We start from the raw sequence: 24,458 nt of genomic DNA, 5'->3' as shown, positions 1-24,458 counted from the left end.
GTCATATTGCTCTAAACTTTAATTCGTTACTAGACTTTTGGTTAAATTTTAGAAATCATATCGAACAAATTAAAAATCAAAAATCAACAATACTTATTGGATCAAACCTCGGAAGTTACTTGTGTTATTATCCCACGTTAGAACTAGCGTAAATTTTTTGAAAAAAAAAAGAACTATCATAAATTTATTGAATAATCTATACTTTTTTTTTTTAAAATGAATGTGTGGGATTTGTTCACTTACATTTTTACGGACGAGCCAAGAAGGACCAAAATAATCAAATTCGAGGATTGATGACGGGGAGTGATCTGCTGTACGTAGGGTGCACTGTAGCGCGTGGAGGTGAGCCAGATCACCACCAAGGCGCGTGGGCCCCGCAAGATCAGCCTTTTTCTGCGGGGGGGTGAAAATCTTTGGGAGCGTGGATCATACGTGACAGGCTGTGCCAGGCACGTCAGGAGTCTGTCGGGGAATCTTCTGCTCATCATCGTCCATCGCCCGAGCTGGATGATCGACATCGTTTTGCTCGTCATTGATTTCGCCAAATTCTTTTGGATGGAAACGGAGGATGTTTCAAATTTTGTATGATTTTGTCTGACGGAAATTGGAATGAAGCTTCGTAAACCCCCATTTTTCTTTTTTTACAAATCGTCCGATTGAATTTATAAATCTTTTTATTTCGTGCAATTAGATATATAAAATTGAGTTAGCAGATGGAATTGCCGGAGTCGCTCACCGAATGGGACTAAATATGCAGGCGTGGCTTGCCGAGTTGATTACCGTACGATGTGGACCTCATTTTTGAGGTGTTTTAGGGGCATGTTAGTTCTTTCATCTCGAAAGCAAGTGAAAATTTACTATCCTATATAAGTAGAGGTGACAAAATGGGCAAGAACCCATATTTCAACTAATGTTTGAAAGTGTGGATCATAAATGAGTTGCTTAATAAGCTTAAATGGGTCACTAACAACTTAATAATTTTAAAATGGTCATAAATGTGTTAGCTAACTATCTTAAAAATGTGATTTTCTTTATTTTAATTTTGTTAATCACAAAATTGCCCACGATGTTTTAGTAATATAATATGTTTAATAATTCATAATTCTTGTTAACTTAAATTAAATATGAAAGTGTTTTAGTAATAAGGTTAGGATCATATATAAATCGTTAGATTTGTACTATATGAAAATGGGTTAAAAAGAGTTAAATGGATTTACATGGGTCGGATCATATTTGACTCGACTCAAATCCCAATCTAACCCACTCATTTGATACCCGTATCTATAACTAATGATAGCGGGAACGGTGGCTCTCGAGACCGATAATCTAGTTTGCGGTGTTCGCTTTGTGACGTGAATTTACGGCTTACGTGAACTTCTTTTCTGTACTTTTTTGAAAAAGAGATCAGAGAGGCATCCGATACTATCTGAATACCAAATTAACTTATATTGGACGCGATAATACCCGTCAATGCATTGAGAATTACAGTGTGCACGGAAACCAAATTTATATGCCGGTGGTCAAGGCGAGGAATGACGACGTCATCTGTATCTGTTAGAAGGATTTTGGCGGGCCCCACTTCCACCCCGTCGGCCCCGTCCTCTCCCCCTTCTCTCTATCTCCGCCTCCGTCCTCCTGCTCTTTCGGCTTTTGCCTTCACTTCCATCCAAACACACTCCCTCTCTCTCTCTCTCAATCTTCACGCCCCCTCGCATTGCTCTCCGCCTCTGTAACTGAAGGAAAAAAATCAGCTGGGGAGTGGTTTTGGGGATGAAGAAATCTGGTAGGATCTTGCTCTGTAGGATGTGGATTCTACTGGGTCTTCTTCGTACGACGACCCTGCGCTTTCTTCGTCGTCCTGCTCCTCCTCCTCTGTCGTAGCAGCAGAGGAAGAAGGCACTGAACCCTCGCGAGAAGTTTCTGCTCTCGGAATTCGCATTTCTCCATTTTTGGGGTCCGCAAATGGGCACTGCCGCAGAGCCTCAGTTCCATGTTTTGGCCGTCGATGACAGTCTCGTCGATAGGAAGCTCATCGAGAGGCTCCTCAAGATTTCCTCTTACCAAGGCACTCTCTCTCTCTCTGGCCTTTGGTTTTTTCCTTCTTGGGTGAAATGAGGAATGGGTTCTTCGAGAAGTCGGCTTAGCTCGTGTTGGTGCTTTGTTTTGTTTTGATTCTTGGGTGTTTTTCATTTCTCATTGTCTTCTGTTCTGATATGGTTCAAATTCTCCCTGTTGCCATTTGCAGTGACTGCAGTTGATTCTGGGAGTAAGGCTCTCGAGTTCCTGGGTTCCCGTGGAAACAATGGCCGAAGCAGCTCCGATCCTGTCCCGTCCGTTTCACCGAACGATCATCAAGTAATGTGTGCTTCAGTTTCAGCATTTCTCTAGTCTTTCTTTCACTCGGGAATTCTCTTCTTCCTGGTCATTCTTGGATTTCCTGGGGTTGAGTTGCGTGACCCATTTTGATGTCCGATCAACTAATCAAACAGGGAGTCGAGGTGAATCTCATCATCACAGACTACTGTATGCCCGGAATGACCGGCTACGACTTGCTCAAGAAAATCAAGGTACGCCCTCTGGATTCTCTCTCCCCACTTCTTTGCACGATCCCATTATTCTTTTCTTTCCCATTTGCCCTTTTTTTCTTATTTTATTTTCTTTTCTTTTCTTTTCTCTCTCGGTCGTCTTGTACGTATCGTTTTCCTTTCCGGGAAAATTTGGCCCCCCGACGTGTCTTGCCGGATCCATTGTTTTGCGTCCGAGAAATTGACAAAGTCAGAAAGTGGCTAACATGCACGGGTCTGAATGTTTCTGTTCGTGGGTCCTTCCATTTTTATCTGTTTGCCCCCTTTTTTTTTACCCTGCCCACTTGCTTGGGAATTCCCATCATGATAATCTCCAGGAATATATTCCCTACCTATTTTCCCTGCAATAGTAAGGCTGACTGATCAGATCTGGCAAGCCAAGAAAACAATGGGAAAACCAGAACAGAACTGGGGTATCAGGTCTGATCTACAGGAACTTTTTTTTTTGGCAACCCCTTTTCTCCTTCCAGAATTCAAGAGTCCCCTCAAAATTTCAATTTTCCCTCACTTATAAATTGGCCTCTACTTTTCCCTTTTTCGTGTAGGTTGAAACTTGAAAGTGCACACTTTTACTCAATCCTAGGGCACTGGAAAGAACTGTTGTATGCAAAACTCATATGATTAATGCTCTTTCGCAGGAATCTTCATCTCTGAGAGACATCCCGGTGGTCATTATGTCATCCGAGAATGTCCCTTCACGGATCAGCAGGTAAGAGCAGGTTACAGTACTGTAAGAAAAGATAACTTCCTCAACGTTTGTGCTCATGTGTTCCAACTTTTGGGAGGATGGATGGTGTTTTGTTAACGCGTGTGTTTTAATTTGGGACGACGCAGGTGCTTGGAAGAAGGAGCGGAGGAGTTCATCCTGAAGCCAGTGAGATTATCGGATGTGAATAAGCTCAGACCCCACATGAGGAGAACCAAGAAGCTCAAGACTCATCAGCAGGAACCGCGAGAAGACTCGGAGAGGCATGGCGAGATTCGATCACAGCCAGCGCGCCAACATGAACTTGAAATTCAACAGAGCCAACACCATCCGTCCCAGCAGGTTCCACAACACCAGCAACAGAAATCCAGCAATAACAACAAGAGAAAGGCCATTGACGCTGAAGAAGGCCTTTCGCCTGACAGAGCAAGAACCAGATACAGCGGGGTCGCCACTTTCTGATGAATCACACATTATAATTTCTTGTGACCTCGTGCCTTTTTACTCATTTTGCCTTTCACACCCAATTCCTGCTTACTGCTGGAGCATACAGGTTGGAGAGAAACGCCGGAGAATTTTTTTCGTTTTTTTTTTTTTTGCTTTCTTCAGGTATATTGATCTTAAATGAAGTAGTTGATCCGCAGTACCCTTTTCTTATTTTGTCCAATCTCAACCCGACAAAAACAAGAATAAGAGAAGGAAATGCACGTGGGATACTTACGCTATGTCCGGGAACAAGAGGTGAAGAAATTGGGGAGGAAAATGCTACCAGTTCAGAAATTTCCGCCCAAATTCATCTCACGACAATTGTAAATGTCTACCCAATTAGGTTTTTTGAGCAAACATTATTTTGAGCAAAGTCACCTCGAATTAACATGCGCTAGAACAAAAGATAGTTTGCATCAAGACATCATGCTTGTAATAATGAGAGGAAGACCCCACAAAAAGCCTCCTCATATGCTTATTAGCAAAGTAATTGGAGTCATTATGTCAATTTCCAAACGTGCGTTATAGCTTTGCTCTGACAGTCACGACTATTACGCGAACTGTGACATCACCAACTAAACTTGATTCAAGCACCCAAAATAGTGGAAACTAAACGATCTAAAAAATATTTTCATAGACTAACGATTTCATACGTTATAAGCTGTCATTTTTAAGAAAATATTTTTTAAATCATTTATTTTTTGCAAAACAAATACATGTAATCACCCTACTGCTCTCTCTGCGAGGAGGAAGGAAGAGTTTACTGTAATGTTTTAAATTTTAACTAGAGATTTATTTGTGTTCGATTTCAACTTCGTAGCTTCTACCCTTTGACCAAAGTATAAGGAATCATTGGACTTATATCAGGGCCATCAGTATGAATAGATGGTTTCCCGGTGAAACGAGGGGAGACAAACTTTCAATAATTACTGCCACGTTTTATGCTAGAGAATCAGAGGAGGTGCGAGCACTTTGCTCGTCGTAAGACATCGAATTATCTTAAGCAAAACTCTCGCATATTTGAACAGTAGTTGATTAAGTCTTTTCTGGATTGATTGTGACATTTTAGTTGTTTTTGAAAATCTAAACGTTGCGGTTCACGCGCTTTAGGACCTGCATGGCAACGATTCTGATTCTCCGATTACGCCTTCCAGAACAAAAAAGGATAAAAGTCATACATGATTCTCATCCTAAAATTTTCTGGTTCCGTTTTCGAAAACACTTTTGGAGCAGAAATAAGAATAAAAAAAAGTTGGTTCTCTATTCCGAAATCACTTTTGAGAAACAAAACGAATAAAGTGAGAAGGCTCTAACTTTGTTTTGCTTGCCACCGATCGCTCTTTGTCGGCGGAGAAAAAGGAAAATAAAAATAAAATAAAAATACATTTAAAAATAATTTTTTAGTAACAAAAACACTAACTTTTTAATAATAATAGAATGATTTAATAAAAATATATATTATGTAAAAAAAACAACAAATAATTTAAAAATAAAAATAAAAAATTTGAAAAGAATTCTCCAGATTTGTATTACATTCTTAACAAACTATAAGAAATAAACATGCCATGATTTAGTTAAATATAAAAGTATTTAAGTAATATGGGTCGAATCGGGTATGAATTTGGTTAAATATAGAAGTGTTTAAGTGCAAATTCATGGCAAAAATTCAAGTGCAAATTGCTTACGAGCTTATGTTCTTTCTTATGAATTTTGCATATGTTTTTATGCTCCATGAAATAAATAGACTAATTATGGATTATGCATGATTTGTATTTATTTTATTGGTGATGCTATATAAGTTGATTTTGTAGTGACAAAACGTAATTATTTGACTAAAATGAAAAAAATTGGGAAGAGAAATTGTTCCTAAGAATAAAAATTCTATGCGGTTACCAAACGCATTTTTGTTCCATGAATAGAAATTTTGTGCGGTTATCACACGCATTCCGATTCTCTAAAACTCATCTAGAGAATAAAATCAGAAAAGATCAATTTTGATCAGAATCATTTTTTTGAATTAGAGTCATTGTCATGCGGGCTCTCAACTTCTCATTTTCGAGACTCAAAACACCCGAAACTTTTACGGTGCTCAAATGATAATATGCAGATCCTTAGATATGCTATTTGGCTCTTTAAACTTAAAAAACTAGAGAAACCAGAACCAAGAGGAATGAGAATTGCTCGGCCAATGGGATCAAGACCTTCTTTATGAATTGAAAGCAATTGAGGGCGAGCATGATAATACTTTTGAAGAAGAATTTTTGCTTCAGAGCAGAAATTCATTTGCTAATGCAACTTTTAGAGTATAAATCTATTTGATTACTCAACTTTATTTTTTCACTTATAGAGCATTTTTTTTTTTTTTGCTTCGTAAGTAGTTTTAGAGCCACTTTGTTTGTCAGAAAAAATTTACTTCAACTTTTAACCAAAAATTGATTTTTAATGCAGCAGCATTGCCATATGCGCCCTGAGTTGATGATGCGGTATGTCAAGAGAGAAACTCTTCAATACCATCGGTGAATGCCACGTTGCAATCGGTTGTCGATCGTCCAGTCCACTAGCTCGAATAGATTTCATAAATATAAAAAGCTACATGAAGGATCAAAAGAAGTATCAACCAGGGGCATTCATTCGATTCGGTTGAACTCGAGAACCGGGTAGACTCGGTCTTAGCAGGTTCAAGGCCGGTTTGCACGGAACCTCCGGTTTCCGGTTTCTAATTTTTGGAACCGATCTCGACTTATCCGATTCCCTGTTCGGAATCTTGAACTCTCAGTTCTCCTCGGAGTGGAATCGGAACCGAAACGGTGTTGATTGACTCGCAAGCTTCTAGTTTGGTTTTTTTTTTTCAACAACATTCATGTTTGTTTCTTTCCAATTTTTAGTAACGGGGTCATTTTCTTATGTGTTCAGCTTTCGTTTTGTGAATGTTGTCGAACCGTGACTCTTTGAAAGCGCCAAGGCCAGCACCGGTCGGCCCAATTGGATTTGTGATCTCCTGAGTTCTGACTAGGGCCCTTCTCCCCGGTCATGCCGAGGAGGAAGGGCTCATTGGAGGCAGCGAGGTTGCGACCGTGGCAGCTCCTGAGGTGGCCCCACCCCTCGACGGAGCGGCGCGTGGGCAGAGCCGCTGTTGCGGCTCTAGCGTGTGGTCTCACCGTCGTCCATGGGAGCTCACGGCTTTGGATTTTCTTTTTATGTTTTCTTGATGTATTCTAAGGTGGATTGTGTTTCTTGTTGGGATTTGATTTATTGGGCTTGGACTAGCGAGGTTGAGTGTTTGTTTCTTAGCAGAGAACAATTAAGAAGCAAACTTGGAAGAGGAAGAGAAGTCTATGCCATAGAAATCGAAGAAGAGTTTTTGGAGGAATTGTAATTGTATTTTCCTAATTGCATGAACATGTACATAAGGATATTTATACGAGAAAAGACAAATAGAAAAAGCTATACAAGATAACGTTTTTCCTATTTCACTTACTAAATATCCGATCTAACGGATTGACCGAATCAACCGGTCCATAATATAAAGTAATTGGAATCAGATCAATTCCTATCTTCAATGTTACGAAACCCTTTAGATGATGAAATCCAATTTAAATAATTCCAAAAATTTAAAAAATTCTATTCATTTTGTGGTTATCGAAATTAGGATGGCAAAATGGAACTTCTATATGTTGTTGTCAAATGAGAAAATTAATTCCCTTTGCGCGTTAAAATCCCTCGACAAGGCTTTGCTGGTTATGGGTTCTAAGCCCGGATTGACTATGGCCCAAAGAAGGCCGCTTACGCGAGAATCTTTTATCGAACTTAATCCGTTCGTTTTCCGAAAAGGGTTACTGGGTCGATTTTGGACAGAGAGTGTCAAATGCAATAGATTTACACAAAAGGGCGCGTTACAAACGGGTTTTCGACAACTTCGACGGCCCAATGTGCAATAGTAACGGTATGTGACAGACTTCGACGTGACTGCGGGATTGAATCGACAGGATCGGGAGATAACGTATGACACAATGCTGGAATTCAATCGACAGACCTGGACGGGGAATTATAGGACACAATACCGGAATCGAATCGACGGTACTGGACAAGATGAGTGAAGGGTGCAACACCGGAATTTAATCGACTGATCTGAACCTAACGAGTAGACGCCGGAATCTAATCGACGACACCTAACTCTAGATATGATACTCGCCAGAATTGAATCGACGACGGGGATCCGAAAACTATAGCTAGGCTAGGCTAAAGGCTAAAGATTAAGAGCTAAGAGCTAGTTTGAAAATGCAAGTGTTTTGGATTTGTTGTTGTCTTGTTGTGTCTTGCTATTGCGAGGTATTTATAGGCAAGCTCTTTGGTAGCTGCTGAGCGGTTTCTTCCTTTGGCCCCACGCTTTGCTCTTTTCCATAAGCCACGTGGATGACGGTTTCCCGTTCTTCGCGCCTTTTCTTTTTACCTCGTGGGGATTACCGCCAACCGCTTCGATCGTGGCCTCCCTCTGCGCGCTTTTCTTGTTCTAGAAGGAAGTGGCGCCAGAATTTATCCCGACACGTGGCATCTTTCCGATTGATACGTTCCTTGCTTCGATGTCCCTTCCCGTAGGCGATTATCGCTTCCTCACGTGCTTGTCACGAGTCTCTCTTGGATTATTTTAAGTGTCAACAATTCCTATAATCTCTATCAAGATATTCTTTTTGGTCAAAAAAGATATTCTTCATTGAAATGGTGTTTTTCTTTACACATTAGTTTCTTATCAGGCTAAGGTAAAAAATGAATTAGTAAGATAAAGAAATTACTTTTTCTTGATTGAATTGTTGATAAATAATTAATTACTTCAAAAAGTAGTTGATTTATTTATTTTTATCGATCGGATAAAAGCATTCACTTTTCATTGTAATAAATCAATTGATACCTAAGTCGTTGCACTTAATATAAACTGATCTACCATAATTGGAAATAATCCGGCTCTATTATCAAATGTCTTGAAATAGCTTCACCTTCTTTTCTCCCAACATAGAAAGTAAAAATTTCAATTTGAGGTATTGAGTTAACATACGATAAGAACGTATATTAAGAAATATTCGCTATGATTTTGACTATGACGATATGTGATATGATCCGAGTAGAAGCTTTTTTGTTTAAAGAGCAATAGTGATTATTGAAATATGGACATGAGTAAAGTCCTTAAACTGCTTTATCCGAACTCCGGGAGGTAAAATTCGAGAGTATTTTTCGGATGAAGTGAAGAAAAATATTTTCTTTCAACTTAGGAGATGATGGCGGGGGATGTAGATTTCACGTCATCTTCGAACGTCTACCGTCGATTAGGGTTGTGTAGTAGAGCCCTGTGCTTAGAGTGAATTATTAGAGCTTTGACTCTTATGTCATCGATTTATGTTTCGCACAATATTTTTGGTACCTCTGGTTTTAAAGATACTGTACGAAGAATCTAGTAATTAGAGGGGTTGTTGCATATATATATATATATATATATATATATATATATATACATAAATTAATTTTTCGCTGCGGCATTTCAGGGAGTACGAACGAGATCATGACAATTAACCCGATTAGTTAAAAAGTAAGTACGGCGGAAGGCTGCGTTGACCTAGTTTGACCATGATCTCCACGTGGACCCCACTTCCTCCTCCACGTCCGTCCAACGTGTCACGTCTCCACTCTCGAATATGCGACTCTCTTTTTCCTTAATTGGATGAAAAAATAAAAAAAATAAAATAAACGCAATCTCGTCAGATACGGACAATAGACAACAAGAACCGAACCCCAACAATTGCGTCACCGAAAGCTTGATCACCGAAATTCCCTCCCTCTTTCTAATCGCGGCCGAAGTCCGAAATCTCTCGTCGCGGATTCGCTCGGAATCCTCCAGGTGAGCTCCGATTCCGGCTCGTTCGTCGTCCGATTTCAAGCTATTTTTTGTTCTTTTCGGTGATTCTTCCTTCTTCTCCGGGAAGGTTTTCGTGCGGTTAATCGAACGAGTGCGCGAGAGAGGCGTGGTGAGTTTCTGCATCTATGCATGTCGATGATTCTCTATTTCCATCGAAGTGCTGGATTTTCCGGCTGCTGGTATTAGGGTTTTAGGATTGGTGTGGCCATGGGGTGATCTCGTGCTTTTTGACCGCGTGATCGGACACATTCCGCGCTCTCGCGAAACCCTAGGGGCTGTATGTCGGTTGTCGGGGAGTCGCATGACCGGGATCGGATTCATCTTTGGATGAAAAAAAATAGTCGAAAGGATAGCTTCGTGAGGAGTTTTGGTTGCGTGTGAGCCGTTTTAGCTGAATGAAAGCCGATGATCCGGTGGGAATCCGAGACTGTATCGATGGTTTTTCTCCTTCTAGATTTTTACGAGCTGCAGTAATGGTCTTACAGCTTTTTCGGGTTTGGAGATTCTCTTCATGATAACAAGGTGTGTAAGATATATATTCTAGACGGGTAGCAGAGACTAATTATGGAAATCACATTCTCTTGCGTTCTCATGAGAGAAAACATCTATCTCTCGGCCATAGAGAGTAAATATGTACATAATTTAACATGACTTAACTTTCCATGTTAATCTAAACCTTCCCTTTTACACGTCAACAATTATTTTATGATAACAATGTATCGTTGGCGATATGTTGCATGCTAGTGTTTCATTTCTAATGCAGGATCGAATGCAATGGGACGGAAGATGATTCATTCCACTTAGTGTAGGATAAGGTTCTTGTAGATGTAATTTGTTGTTTGAAAAGTGTTCTCTGCAATTTTGGATGCTTGATAGACAGAATCATTGGATGACCCAAATGAGTTTTGGCATAAGAAGAAATAGATTATTAGAATATTTCTCTTGACCTCAACTTCTTGAGTATTTTCATACACACGGTGCTCGTGAAATGTCTGTAAGACAGGAACCCTACAATCACCAGTTACTATCATGTTTTCATACTGTTAATTTTGTCATGTCTTTTATGTACTATATTTCTGTTTTTTTCTGTTTTAAAGAAGGATTTTCCCTTACAGTTGCCTTTGTTGCGACTTGTGAGGTCTAGATCATTTGCTTCTCTGTTCATTGATTTCCGCTGGGCGATAATTCTTTCCATGATTGGATGAAGTCTCTGAACATTTGGATGGGTTTTTTTTTCCCATCATTATTACATTCAAGAAATTCTATTTGTTGCAACCGATGTCTCCTTGTACTTCATATTCCACATTCTCCTGATATGATTTGTTACTGATTCTGTGGATTTTTGCTCTCCTGCATTTGGTTGCAGTTTTCTACTCGCTGACATAGTGTAATCCTGAGGCTGAAGATCTGAACTTGGTCAGTCATTCAATGCGGCTCTAGGAGACAATTTCTGCAATCTGCACTTTTCTTTCTACCTGTAGGCCCAGAACCTTCGAGCATGTCAAGTGGAGCAGTTAGGAGAGTTTCACGTCAAGATATACAACTCGTAAGCAGGAAAATGAGTTTTGTATTCTGTATAAGCGATTGATCGAGTTTTTATATCCTTCACAGACTCTTGATGTACAATTGTGACCTTTTTCTGTTTCTTGTTTCTCTCCTTCAGGTTCAAAACCTGATAGAACGGTGTTTACAGCTTTACATGAACCAGAAGGAAGTCGTGGATACTCTGTTGGAACAGGCAAAAATTGATCCTGGTTTTACAGAACTTGGTACCTAACCTGTTTTATTTTCACTGATTGTTACTTCGACATATGTTTTACCTGAATCATGTAGGCATATTGTAAAAAACATAACACTATGCCAATCACCAGCATTTTGTTGATATGTGGGAGACATTTATAGTGTATCCTGAGAGCATCAGGTGATTATTTACATGCTAAAAGATATCAGATAATTGATGTCCTGAACATAATCAGCCGTGTTTGCACGTGCAAAATTCTTTATAGCTATTTGTTTGGAACGATGAAAAAGTTAGACTTGGACCCTGAAGGTCCATCAAGATCTAAGGTCCTGACGTGTTCTTCTCTATGGAGAATAGTTTGGGAAAGGACTGTAAACACCCCAAGACGCTTCTACTGATCCCCTATAGGCACTTAGATGCCTTGTTTGCCAAAAATTTTCAGCATCGTGTGAGAGTTTAACTGATGAATCACCATCAAGTTGAAGTCCAAAGCGTGCAATTAAGGTAATAGGGATTCTCTTTCCTCATAAAAGCTCTTTTATTTCTTTCCCAAGCAGGCAATATGGAATGGGGGGTAAATGTAATGTAATGGAATGTCATGTCCTTTACTGCATATTTCCAAGCCTGCTCCTTGACCGAAATGGAACCTGGCAAATAAGTAGTGGGGCTTGCATAGGGAGGATCCCTAAGTTATTGCTTCCAGAGCATGGCAAATGATGGCTCCTGTTGCTTCCGTATGACGATGACCATAGATAGATGTGGCCAGGATCCTCTCCATTTGCTTATCTGTAGTTAATGAATCCCTATGTGCTTTCTGGTGAATGGACACCAAATTAGTCAGCTTTCCCGTTTTCTTTCCCTGAAAATTGGGTCAGAGGAAAGCACTAGATAGACATGGCCAGGATCATCTCCTTTTGCTTATCTGTAGTTCATGTATCCCTATGTGCTTTCTGGGGAATGGAGACCAAATTAGTCAGCTTTCCCGTTTTCTTTCCCTGAAAATTGGGTCAGAGGAAAACACTTCTTTCACTGAGTTATCTGGCCTCTCATTAAGTTCTCTAGTTATGTTTTCCTTCAGAATTTTGATTTTGACCAAATCCTCAACTGCCTAGTTCTGAACTATGGCATCTGCAATTTCACATGAGACTCTACAGCAGAGTAAAGCATCAGATATCCCTCTTTCATATCATGGATATTGTTTTCGAGCTGATAATTAATAGATGTGGTATCCTATTAAAGATAAGAAGCAGCAGAACAGACCAACTCCATCTCTGGCCGGGAAAACTGTCTTTGACATTTAAGTGCGTCCCTACACCACCATTGGTCTTGTCCTTGAAATGCAGATATAAAGTCTTGGAAGCAAAACTCGGCATTTTTCATTTTTGAGGATAATCTATTGTATTTAGAATCCACCAGCATATTTACGGCGCTTAGAAATTTAAAGATCATGGATTGGGACCTCGCCTTGATGATTTATCTTCAGAGCTTTCTCTCTAACTTTATGTTCTTTTTATTTGATTAATCCTTGTAAGGAGACATCATGAAAATGTAACATCACTACCCTCATATTCTGTATTGTCCGAGCAATTAAAATCGTAAAACTTGAGAAAACCATTGGAAGTTTAGTTATCTAATTATTTCAAAATCTACTTGGTCTGACATAGGTTCATAAAAGCAGCTACGGCTAGATAAAAATATCTTGCTGTATAATGGTTGGACAAAACAATGCCGTATCGGTAGTATTAGTAATTACTCATGCCTTTCCTAATGGATATTTGCTTATTATTGACATTTCGGTGGTTGTTAACTTTTAAAATTTGAGTTTTAACATTCGGAGAAGGCATCCTGCTCTGGTTGCAACATATAGCATAGTCATTAGCGGGATATTAGTTGCTGGTTGTTGGACATAACAAGAATTTTGTCGTGGCTTGGGCTTCCATTATTGCCTTGGTACAAGAAATAGTAAACTTCCAGTAGAGGTCGGTGCCATTCTGTACTTCCATGAGTTCGGAAGTTTTGCCAATTCCTTAAGAGTCCTATTCAGATTCATCTTCTGCTAGTTAATACAATTTGTTGATTTTTTCCAGTCTGGCAAAAGCTGGAGGAGGAGAACCGAGAATTTTTCAAGGCCTATTACTTGAGATTGATGGTAAAACAACAGATAGTGGAATTCAACAAGCTGCTTGAGCAACAGGTTCAGTTGATGCGGCAGATGCAATCTAGTGGAGCATCTGCTCTTCCAACTTCTAATGGAACTCATATGCCAACATGTAAGATTGTACTTACTATGGTTACAAATTTTGTTTCTGTTGACTGTAACAAACACATTCTGTGGTTGCGATGATATTCAGGATTATTTCGTTATCTACCCTCAAATAATACTTGAAGTGTGCAGAATTGCATTTGAAACTCTTATTCTATTGTTTCCTCACAGTATTAACCTAGCATAGTGTTTTTTTTTTTCCTCCCAATTGTTTGTCATACATATGGTCTCATATGGGTGAGTCTGAGTAACAGATGTTGTTTTATTAGGTGAACCTTTTATATGTCTTCTTGTTTGCTCAGAACTTTTTAACCTAGATTGTTCTCTCTTCATTTCTACTCTCTTTTTTTTTTTTTTTAATCTTTCGGGAAAGAAGCAGTAACTTTCTACAGAAAATAACTATTAAAATGGAAAGAACGGATGTTTATTTACATCTAAATGTTATTCACAGAAGTGATACTGTGCTCGTTCTGTTTAGATCTTCTGGGTTCTACTAATAGACTTGGCAATGCCTTTAACAGTGCCTCAGAATCCAGCATGCTATGCGACAGGACCAGCATTGAGTGCAGAAAACATTCAGCGTCCCATTGCTTCCGGTTTAACTAATGCATTCACCAATGGTGGCCCGCCACTACCTACAAGTTTGCACACTGCAATCCACATGTCTGCTCATGACAGTAGGATGGATGCTCCACCAAATATGCTTTCTAGTCAGACCTCAAACATGGGGAGTCTGATGCCCGGGATTAATGGGGGAATGATTAAAACCGAAGCTGGCTATTCTGGTGCTTCACCTTACATGTTTGGTTCTGATCACAATGTCCTTGAAGCACGTCCACCTATTGGCGAAGCATCTGTTGCATCTTTCAGTAGTGTAGACTCTACGTCGCAACCCATCGGTGAAGCCCTTTTGGATGCAGACACTTCTTCATTTGGGTTTTTGGGTCAAATACCCAGAAATTTCAGTCTCTCAGACCTGACAGCAGACTTCTCTCAAAGTTCTGGTTTGTCCGGTTTGTCCTTTCTTCCTTCCATATGTGTGCCTAGATTTGATCTTTCATCATCCTTTGGCATATGAATGTCCACTGTGGTCCCAACTTTTTCTATACTTGAGAATTGTTGGTCTCAATACATGTGTCAATAGCATGCGTTTGGTTATGTGATAGCCTCACCAATAGCACTTCTGGCTCTAAATTTGTTCAGATATACTGGAGAGCTATCCCCGCTCACCTTTCTTAGCGGCAGATTCTGAGAGCTTTCTGGATTCTCGTGAAAGGGGAGAACAAGGTGAGTATCTTAAAAGGGATCTTTGTTGCCATGCTGCAAAGACCTACTTAGATAACCGTGTCGGTGTTACAGGAGACAATAGGCGGTTAGACCCTATATCGGAAAGCTTAAATTATGGAGATTTTGGCAGTGAATAGAAACTATTTGAACGGTACGTCGCCGCTGATTATGCTGTATATAGGGTTCTGTCTTTTGGATGGAGAGCATGTTGCCCTGAGCTGGAGCTCTTTTCCTTAGCTCTTGACATATTGTTTTGTGTTTACAAAGCAGGTATAACATTGTCATAGGAGAAAAGAGTGTGTACATAGCCACTTAGAAGGAAGATGCTTAAGAACTTGGTCCTCGAAGATATGATTGTTTTGTTAAAAAATATGTTGACTGACATCCCTGGATAGCGACGAGGACAATGGGAGCACACTTGTTCTTGGAGAAAGAGAGATGAATAACGTGGGAACAGGGACTTATATTATGACTCTGCGATTCATCTCGATGAATTATTTAGGCTTTGTAATAGAATTATTTTTTGTGCTGCATTTGGTGTGTTGTCTGGGATTTGACTGCTGCTTTTAGGTACACTCTCACAAAGAGGTTTTGATGTCACTGATGGTTTGCCTTTCCTTTTTACTTGTTGCTCCCTGTTGGCGTTTTGTAATTCTTGGTTATGTGTTAAATGTAAATATTAGTTTTGCACTTTCGGGCAAAAGCTTAAACAAGTGGACTAATCATCTTCTGTTGCTTCCAACCGTGTTCTTTTCATTCACTTGAGATACCTGCATCAGCTTTCGTTTTCCAAGCATTGAAGGTGTTTTGTCTATCCAGTTGGGCGGCCAGGGAGTGCAAATGTCGGCCTATCTTTTGCTGTAAGAATAACTAGAGGAGTGTCTTCTTTCGGAGAAAATATTTGGTGGTTCGCAAGCGACTTGATATATGAATATTGATGTGGAATTTAAAAAAAAAAATTAATTTTTTCTCTTTTCCTCCATCTTCAACCTTTGCTCTGCCTGGGCTTGGCTTTCTCCACTAAGCCGCCTCTAGGCCCTCTACTACCATCCTTGAGCCGCTGCTACCGCCGCGGCGGCCACCACAGGCTGCAGCAAAGCTGTTGAGCTCGCCATTGGTAGCCTTGGACTAATCAAGACTCAGAGTTCAAAGCTGTTGAGCAGCAGACTACATGTAGTCGTTTAGCGATGGTTGATCTCGTCGCATCCACTTTCTTCGTCGTCTCGGCGTCTAAGCATGGGCTGCAATCGTCCTCAGATCCAGCGATGCAGAGTAGCAGTAGGACTTTTCTCTCTTCTGTCTCCATCATGCCACCATCTCTCTGGCCACTGCCAAACTTGGCAATGTCGACCGTTTCCATAAACCGCTCAAGGCTCAGTAAAGTCCATCTTCGACACCCATTTCCCCACCATAGTTGCCGCAACAAGTTCCGAGAAAATTCGCGTCTAGATCTGGAACTGTGCCCGCTACAGACCTTGGAGTCAAGTCGCGTCCAGATCTGGAGCCATGGCCGCGACAGATTTGCAGCATGACGGCATCCGAGTCAGATGGAAATGGAAGAGGAGGAAAGGAGAAATCCAGTCGGATTCGGAGATTCTTGATTTATTTCTCTATCTTTACGTCACAATATATGTCAATTTATAATTGGTTAAAGAGTAAATATTTCTACGTCAAAATATGTGTCAATTGTAATTGGTTAAAGAGTTAAAAAGTTTGACCCAAAAAAAAAAGAGTAAATAAGCCCACGCCAATTCAATCATTGACGTGGCACTTGCAAATCACTTAATTTTTTCTCCTTTAGGGATGAGCACGGTTCGGTTAGAAGAAAAGCGAAACCAAATCAGACCTTATCTTCATTAGGAACAAAACCAAATTAATTTTGGCATTTGGTTCCAATTTTTAACCGACTGAACCATTTTTCTTCCTCAAATTTTTTCAGGATAAATGACTTAGAAGTATTAAAAATTATCCTAAACCTTTCAAAAAGTATAATTAAGTCTTAAAACTTATTAAATTATTGCGTCAAGTCATTTTCTAAAGTCTGTCATATCTGACAATGTTGACGTGATTTTTTTTTAATTATTTTCTCTCTCCAAGCTAAAACGTTTTAATCAAAATCTCAAAATTCAACCTAAATTTGAGTTAAAATAGATTAAAAAAAGCTAGAATTGAAAAAAAAAAAAATAGACACCTATGGCGCCACCACCCAATTGCCGGTGACATGTCGGCGATGGGGAGAGGGGTCGCCAGTCCCTCGGCCAAGTGGCTCTTGCTTGTGGTTGGCGAGGGTAGCCGGCCATTGTTGACTCTCCACCGACGATGGGTCGGCAACCACCGGCCGCGATGCTTTGTTTCCCTTTTTTGTGAGTTTTTCTATTTTAACCTTTTTTTTTCCTTTTTTTCTTAGTTTGTCTTTTTTTCTTAAAGAAACTTTTGGACCTTTTAACCTAATTTAATTAATTGGTGTAAGAACTAGGATTCGAATCAAAATGATGTCATTTGATTGCAACAATTCAATAAATTTTAGGACTTGCTTGCACTTTTCGAAAGTTTTACAATTCAAGCGCACTTTCGTGACAAGTTTTAAATATTCTTTTCTTTTCAAACTCACTATACTGGCTTAGGAGCATTAATTTCATGAACAAACCAAACAGTTATGTACACAACAATTCACGAATGCCCACAAAATGAAAATAAAACCCACTTCGAATCTAAAAACAAATAGACTACTTCAAGGAAATGGTAAAAGTACTCAAAGGTTAACAGGTTATACAAAACGAATTCTCAGTTCAGTATAATATCTGTAAAGTTGGACATAAACCAAACTGAATTCTTTGGGGAAAGAACCCTCGAACAAAACCAAATCGTACAAATACAGTGTGGTTGGGTTGAACAGAATGGCTTACCAGCGACAGGCGAACGCATTCTTTCTAGATGAAAGGAGGAATGGTGAGAACCAGAAGCAACAGCTTAGATTAAGACGAATCCTTCTCGCTCTCGTACTTGTGGCTAGACTCATTTTCTTTGTCGTAGAGAGAGCAAACAGCCAAACTGAAAATCACTGGGGAGCAGAACCATCACTTTTAACATCATTTCCGGAGAAGTTACACTATTAATAGAAGCTAAGACAAGGCAAAGCACTTACGAGGTCTCCCAATTTGGGGCAAGGAACTAAGACGGTCCAGTCCTAAGAGCAGTGTCCAAATCAGATATCAGATCAGTCACGTCCTCGATTCCAACGGATATACGAATGAGATCCTCCGTCAGGCCCCGAGCTTCGCGGACCGCTGCTGGTATGCTTGCATGGGACATAAAGCATGGCATGCTGATGAGGGACTTCACACTCCCTGCCAATAAAATTCAACAAGTGAAAATTTAAGTTACCCTCAGAGATGGCTGTGAGCACCGATTAGCACCGTCCCCACACTTCCAAACAAAGCTTTTGAAATGTTCATTTCTTGTGTGCATAACTATGACATGACATGTTCAGAAGTCTCAATCCATTTAGTTCAGTAAACAGATTCTCCTGCAAATTTAATCAAACTGAAGGGTAACTGCATCATGTTTATATGGATTTCTTTGTTCTTCTATTTTACTGAATCGGGAGATCCCAGAAGTATTATCAATAAAATCAGTAAGGACCAGCTGGCAAAATGATATTTCTAACATGAGGTTGCATCAGGTGAGAAACAACTAAGCCAGACTCACTCTAAGAAGCAGATTATTGGCACTGATGGTGCATGCTACTTCATATATAAATGATATATAGAAAGACAAAATAGCACGAACCTTCACTATGTGATCTTTAAGAGGATAAGAACTACACAGAATAGTGAGAATCTAATATAATCATCCACCATATACAAGGTTTACTGCAACGATGCAGTAACTTCACACCAGGATGCAATCACTAAAGTTTGGAGCAAGCTTGGTTCAGGGAAGTTACCAAAACTAACAGTTGTACTGAAGTACTTGGTGGTCTCAACAATATGCTTTGACAGCGCCACTGACCCCGTTAAAAAGCTAAGCACAGATCCAGCACCCTTAGCCTGCAATGACATTTAAGGTCAAACATAGATTCTCCAACACCGAAGCATGAAGTCTCAGTTCCACTGAATACCTGAGTGTAGTGCAAGGCACGCCCAGGATGACCAGGGAGACCAGCATAGCAGACATTCTTCACTAGGGGATGGGCTGATAGAAACTCAGCTATTTTCTGTGCATTCTCCTGTCAAAAAAGATATACATTCGTTTCAAGATCAATTTCTCAGCGCACTTATGTTAGCCTACTGGATGCTTATTTAAATGAAAGTGGGAAAAGCACATTCAACCGACAAAGCAGGTATAGTCTTGAAGCAGGCATGAAGCTGCACCTGTTGCTTCTCAATCCGTAAAGCCATGGTCTTAATACCTCGCAAGCAGATCCAGCAGTCAAATGGAGCTAGACCAGAACCTTCTGCGTTTTGGAGGAAATATATCTGTTTTGCCAAGCTGGAACAAGTAAAAACAGGGAATAAAACAAGACTTATTTTATAAGTGTTGACAGGGGCAAAAGTCAGCAACAACCAAATATCAGAATATAAATATAAGAAACAAAAGCATTTTAATATGAAACTAACATCATCCAGCGAGTATGACATAGTTATGCAACTACCTACACGAGGATGTGTTCCATTGCGTTTACGGATTTTACAAAAATGATAAATCTAAATACTAAATAGAACATACATAGGTACTTTCACCAAGAGACTGTTTGAAGAATAAACTAAAATGGCACCAATCATACCACAGACGACACTTGGAATAGTGAAACACATAATAATAGAAACCCAAGAAGAAATGATGCCAAGCAATATGAAAAACATGTGCAACAAATGAAATTCCAAGTCCTGTTAACTCTGGGATATCATCTAAAACTCAATGTTCAGATCAACTCATCAGTGGAAGCCCATCCACAGGACCACAAAGTGAAATCACAGTAACTAAGTACTTAATTATCCGAACATTTTACAGAAGACCGTTACGTGGAAAGCTCGAATTAAAGTGCAAATCTGGTCAGACAATGTTTTTTTCCTTTTTACCAGACTATAAAGCAAAGTTAACGCATGTAAGCAGATGATTGAATGCTCAGAAAGACTTAAAAAGGGGATTTGCGAGAAGCAATTCAAGATTTTGAAAAAATAAATTGAAGTCGAAGCTGCTAGCGACACCTAACAGTATCGTCAAGATTAAAAAAATTGACACCCAGAACTACAGCTCGTACAGATACCGAGATGGGTTTTATCTATGACTATTTGCAGATGCCTTCTCAAAAGAACTACTTCCATATTTTGCAGTTCTTACCTTTCCCCTTTCACCGCAAGCACACCCGCCATGACATCACTATGCCCAGATATGAATTTAGTCGCAGAATGCATGACAATATCTGAAAGAAAGGACCCGTAATAATAAGCAACATGCACTTTGCAATGGGTACATATTCATATAACATCTACTTCAAAATTTGGCCACCTGCTCCCAGTTCCAGCGGTTGTGATAATACAGGTGACATGATACTATTATCCACCAATACAAGGGCACCGCGTGCATGAGCTATCTCCGCTATTTTCTAGAAGGCACCAAGGAAGAGCATTTTTCCATCAGAGACATGCAACAGGGCAGTACTCTCCCAAGAAAAAACAATATCGAGTAAAGAGCTGGAATATGTCATAGCCATCTTAAATGCATCCACAGTCCACAGCACATACCACACGTGATGACATTTCTATTTGTTCACCGGTAAGAGGTGTATTCCTCAAGATAGAAATGATATTCCTTGATCTCGTTGCCAAAGACCAACTACTAGAAACTTTATGGGTAGAACCAAAGAATATAAAATTTACAAATTCCGAACAGTAATGATAAGATGACTGGACATCCACATCCACACCATTTATGTACATGCACATACTTTATCCTATGTTTGCATTAAGATTGACACAATCTCAAACACTGTTTCCCATGTACAAGTTACTAAACAAAGAGTAGAACTCATGTCACTACTTAAGAATTTTCAAGCAGCAATTTTTCAAAAAAGAAAAAAGAAAAACAAAGAAGAGTACTTCTGTGCGGCAAACTTAAAATGAATGCAAAGAAGCACTGGCACAGAAGTGCACATGCATGGTGTATTCTCAAAGTACTTCTGCTAACCTGATATACGAAGAAATCAATAACGGAGGAGAGAACTTACTCGTATATCTGAAATTTGTTGCCGTGGATTGGTGGGACTTTCTAACCACACAAGCTTGGTAGAGGGACCAACAGCAGATGCAACCTCCTGTAGATCACTTGTATTTACCCGCCTACAACATTCATTTGGTAAATAAACTAGGAAAAATCGTTCCAGAAGAAATGAACAAAAGTAGAAATGATGCTGACTTCACCACAACTCCAGATTTTGGAGTTACTTGGGACAACAGACGATCAGAACCACCATAAAGGTCGTCTCCAGCAACAATTTCCTCACCTGCATGTTTTTTGCACCTGGCTAATTAGCACATGAAACAATGACAAACATCTTGATATTTCCAAGCAACCACAAAAAAGAAGGGAGAAAGGATGCTTTTCCACATATGCACTACCGACAACTCATTTTCATCAAGCCAGGTATTTAGAAAAGAGAAGCAAAATATACAAAACCAAGTATGATAAAGAGTGACTACCATTTGAAACAAGATGAGTAACGGCCGCCAAAGCAGCCATTCCGCTAGTGAAGCAAAATGCTCGATCAGCTTTGTCCAGCTTTGCGAGGAGGCTAAGGAATATGGATACCCATAAGTAAGCTCAAGAAGAACACTGAAGATTGCAAGAGGCCCATCACAGCAATTTGCGAATCAAGAAGTATCGAGCGTGATCATACCTCTCTAGTGCATCCCGCGTGGGATTTCCACTCCTGGTGTAATCATAGGGACCATTTTCTGTGGCTGAAGGCTGCAAATTAGCTTGTTGAAAGTCATATAAGAAAGAATTCACCGAAATGTTGCAAATGTTACACACCAATACTTTTCCTATTTGAAAATTTTTACTTTCATTTTTCTTGGCCAAGACTAATCAAATAGGAACAAGAAGAAGGGACTGATGGCAGGAAGTTCCAACTAATCTTACTTGCTTAAATGTAGCTGTTTGGTAAATCGGCGTGCTAATAGCACCGTAAGGATCGAACTTATTCTCAAAATTCATCAACAGCGTCGATATACCAGGCTCCTTAACTTGAATTTCTGCATTACGACAAAACATTAAGCAAAAACAAAAGAACAGCAGTCACAGTCAGAAAACCAAAATGTGAGAGAGAGAGAGAGAGAGACAACCGTTAGAGCACTCAGCGATGCCATCGACGACGGCCGAAGCGCTCACGTCCATGTCCCTATCTTTACAACACCTCAATTCCGACTTCCTCGCCTGGGACACCAGTCGCTTGCCCACCGAGTTCACTCTCTCGTTGAATCGGAAGCTCGAAGAGAGTCTCGCTGTCGCAAAACCCTGCGAAAACCACCATCAGAGCCGAAATCAAAATCAACTGAGAAACTCGGCCTCGATCAAACGCCATTTCGGTCGCGGTGAATCTGAAAAAGAGAGAACCGCGAAACAAATAGGAAGAAGAGAGCGATCGATTGTAACGACTCACGCGATCGTCGAGCTCGGACGGGAGTGGGCTAAATGCGGCGGACCTCAGAGAAATGGAGGAGAGAGACATTGTCTAGCGAGAGAGAGGGAGAGGGAGAGAGAGGGTTTTGCCGAGTGGAGAGAGACGAAGACGAAGACGAAGACGACAAGCGAAGCGAGCAAAGGCAGAGGTTGAGGTCGGACAGGTCCGGTGCGACGGAGAACCTCTTCTGACGACACATTTCGAGTCCGGACCGTACAGAAAATGAACTCGACATATGTTTTGCAATATTCGATTGTTCATCAGAATAAATTAATAAGAAAATTTTGCATAATGGCATAAAATACTCGTTATTTCAAAAAAGAGTTTGACCAAATAGTACTTTCGTCTTTTTTTTTTTGTAATTTTTTTCCATTTTTCTTTTTCTTTTCTCTTTTCTTTTTCCTTTTTTTCTTCTCTTCTCTCGCGACTTGCGCTCAATCGACGCCAACAATGACCGAGGAGGGAAAAGGGGAAAAACCAAAAAAGAAAATTTTAAAAAAGGAAAATAGAAAAATAAAAAAAAAGTTGAGAAAAATTAAAGGACAAAAATGCTTTTCGATTTGGCTCTTTTTTGAAATAATGAGGCTATTTAATGTTTTTATTTAAAATAAGATTCGTTTCAAGCTCTTATTTAAAAAAATAAGATATTTCGTGCCCTTATTAAAAAAAATTCTTAATTGATTAAAACCCATAATTATTTTTAGCACATGGAAATCTGGACTAGCGCGATCTTTCGGAAACCACGGGCTCATCTTTTTTACAATTTAATTTCCCATTATGTATCTATTCTGCAAATGCGTCAATGTTCATGTTCGCTTGGCGTTCTTCCTCAGCTTATCACATGTACATATCCTTACCTTAAATACAAGGATAAAAGCCACCAAAAATCCTAAACTATGCTTACTGTGATATATTTATCTCAAACTTTTTTTTGGTAACATAAAAAATCTTAAACTTGTATCTATGTGACACATTTATCCCAAACTTGTACCAGTGTGACATATTTACCTCAATTTTTTTTATTGTGACATCAAAAATCTCAAATTTGTATCAGTGTGACGCATTTACCTCAAATTTTAAGATAAATGTGTCATACGGCTATAAGTTTGAAGTTTTTGGTGTCACAAAAAAATAACTTAAGGTAAATGTGTCATATAGATTAAAGTTTAGGATTATTGGTGTCACACAAAAAAGTTTGTAGTAAATGTGTTGCGCGAGTACAAGTTTAGAATTTTTGGTGTCTTTCAAAATAGTTTGGGGTAAATGTGTCGCGATAAGCATAGCTTATGATTTTTTGTGACTTTTTCCCTCAATACAAAAAGTCATTTTTTAGATGATATAGAAAAGCATATTCATGGCGTCACTTTTTTTTTTAATTACAAGAATCATCTTTGTTATCGTGAATTTAGCTAATTAATTAATGTCTGCAAGTATAACTGTATACATCAACAGGAAACTGGATAGCACAAATCAAAGGAAGCTCAAACGGTCGGGGTATCAAAGATTAAAAAATCTTTTAGGCTCCGTTCGTTTTTCGGATTTCAAAAAAGGCAAATAATTTGAAAAACATTTTCTAAAAAATGATAGCTTGTATGCTTATAAAATTGAATGGACAAAAAAAATCTGCATTGTACACGAAAATATTTAGATAGAATTTGATATTTTCGTTTAAACTAAAGGATTGGTTAGATATTTTAGCTTTACACTAAAAAATCTGCACTTTCCTCGATTAAGTTTCCCCTCATTTTCACTTAATTCATTGTCCATCGTTATTCAGAGCCGGTCCAATCGTTAGCCAGAA

At 39.4% G+C, this 24,458-nt stretch overlaps 4 protein-coding genes across 9 annotated transcripts in view; 3 read left to right on the top strand and 1 right to left on the bottom strand.

Annotated features, from left to right (window-relative positions):
* The first annotated feature begins 1,569 nt into the window (after positions 1 to 1,569).
* Positions 1,570 to 3,876, top strand: LOC115734118 (two-component response regulator ARR9). 2 transcript variants are annotated; one of them, XM_030664706.2, is made up of 6 exons: positions 1,570 to 2,065; positions 2,246 to 2,355; positions 2,490 to 2,567; positions 3,224 to 3,294; positions 3,420 to 3,554; positions 3,588 to 3,876. In XM_030664706.2, the coding sequence occupies exons 1-6, from the start codon at positions 1,963 to 1,965 to the stop codon at positions 3,751 to 3,753; spliced, it is 663 nt and encodes a 220-aa protein (XP_030520566.1). In that variant the 5' UTR covers positions 1,570 to 1,962; the 3' UTR covers positions 3,754 to 3,876. The 2 variants fall into 2 exon arrangements, with proteins under 2 accessions (XP_030520566.1, XP_030520565.1); XM_030664705.2 differs by having other exon boundaries at positions 1,586 to 2,065; positions 3,420 to 3,876.
* A 5,638-nt stretch (positions 3,877 to 9,514) lies between these two features.
* Positions 9,515 to 15,711, top strand: LOC115729405. Of its 5 annotated transcripts, none has more exons than XM_030659987.2 (8): positions 9,515 to 9,664; positions 11,104 to 11,228; positions 11,346 to 11,451; positions 13,511 to 13,693; positions 14,208 to 14,699; positions 14,890 to 14,973; positions 15,046 to 15,124; positions 15,244 to 15,711. In XM_030659987.2, the coding sequence occupies exons 2-7, from the start codon at positions 11,181 to 11,183 to the stop codon at positions 15,108 to 15,110; spliced, it is 978 nt and encodes a 325-aa protein (XP_030515847.1). In that variant the 5' UTR covers positions 9,515 to 9,664; positions 11,104 to 11,180; the 3' UTR covers positions 15,111 to 15,124; positions 15,244 to 15,711. The 5 variants fall into 5 exon arrangements, with proteins under 5 accessions (XP_030515847.1, XP_030515872.1, XP_030515840.1 ...); XM_030660012.2 differs by having other exon boundaries at positions 9,522 to 9,664; positions 11,049 to 11,228; positions 14,208 to 14,690; XM_030659980.2 differs by having other exon boundaries at positions 9,522 to 9,664; positions 11,049 to 11,228.
* LOC115729434 overlaps positions 13,801 to 24,458 on the top strand; it is a 31,626-nt gene continuing 20,968 nt past the window's right edge. The window contains exons 1-3 of the mRNA XM_030660020.2: positions 13,801 to 13,812; positions 16,119 to 16,131; positions 18,258 to 18,266. The gene's annotated coding sequence lies outside the window, so the exon portion shown is untranslated. The remainder of the gene's footprint in view (positions 13,813 to 16,118; positions 16,132 to 18,257; positions 18,267 to 24,458) is intronic.
* Positions 17,953 to 22,879, bottom strand: LOC115729389 (cystathionine beta-lyase, chloroplastic). Its single transcript, XM_030659961.2, has 13 exons — positions 22,637 to 22,879; positions 22,320 to 22,491; positions 22,117 to 22,229; positions 21,872 to 21,942; positions 21,675 to 21,766; positions 21,391 to 21,478; positions 21,203 to 21,314; positions 20,485 to 20,581; positions 20,317 to 20,398; positions 19,347 to 19,464; positions 19,094 to 19,201; positions 18,920 to 19,022; positions 17,953 to 18,320 (listed from the first exon to the last, which is right to left on the bottom strand). The coding sequence occupies exons 1-13, from the start codon at positions 22,703 to 22,705 to the stop codon at positions 18,145 to 18,147; spliced, it is 1,401 nt and encodes a 466-aa protein (XP_030515821.1). The 5' UTR covers positions 22,706 to 22,879; the 3' UTR covers positions 17,953 to 18,144.

The sequence above is a fragment of the Rhodamnia argentea genome, chromosome 10 (assembly GCF_020921035.1).
Source record: "Rhodamnia argentea isolate NSW1041297 chromosome 10, ASM2092103v1, whole genome shotgun sequence".
Lineage (NCBI taxonomy): Eukaryota > Viridiplantae > Streptophyta > Magnoliopsida > Myrtales > Myrtaceae > Rhodamnia > Rhodamnia argentea.
The sequence above is the reverse complement of the archived record's forward strand: the minus strand, read 5'-3'. Positions and strand labels throughout refer to the sequence as shown.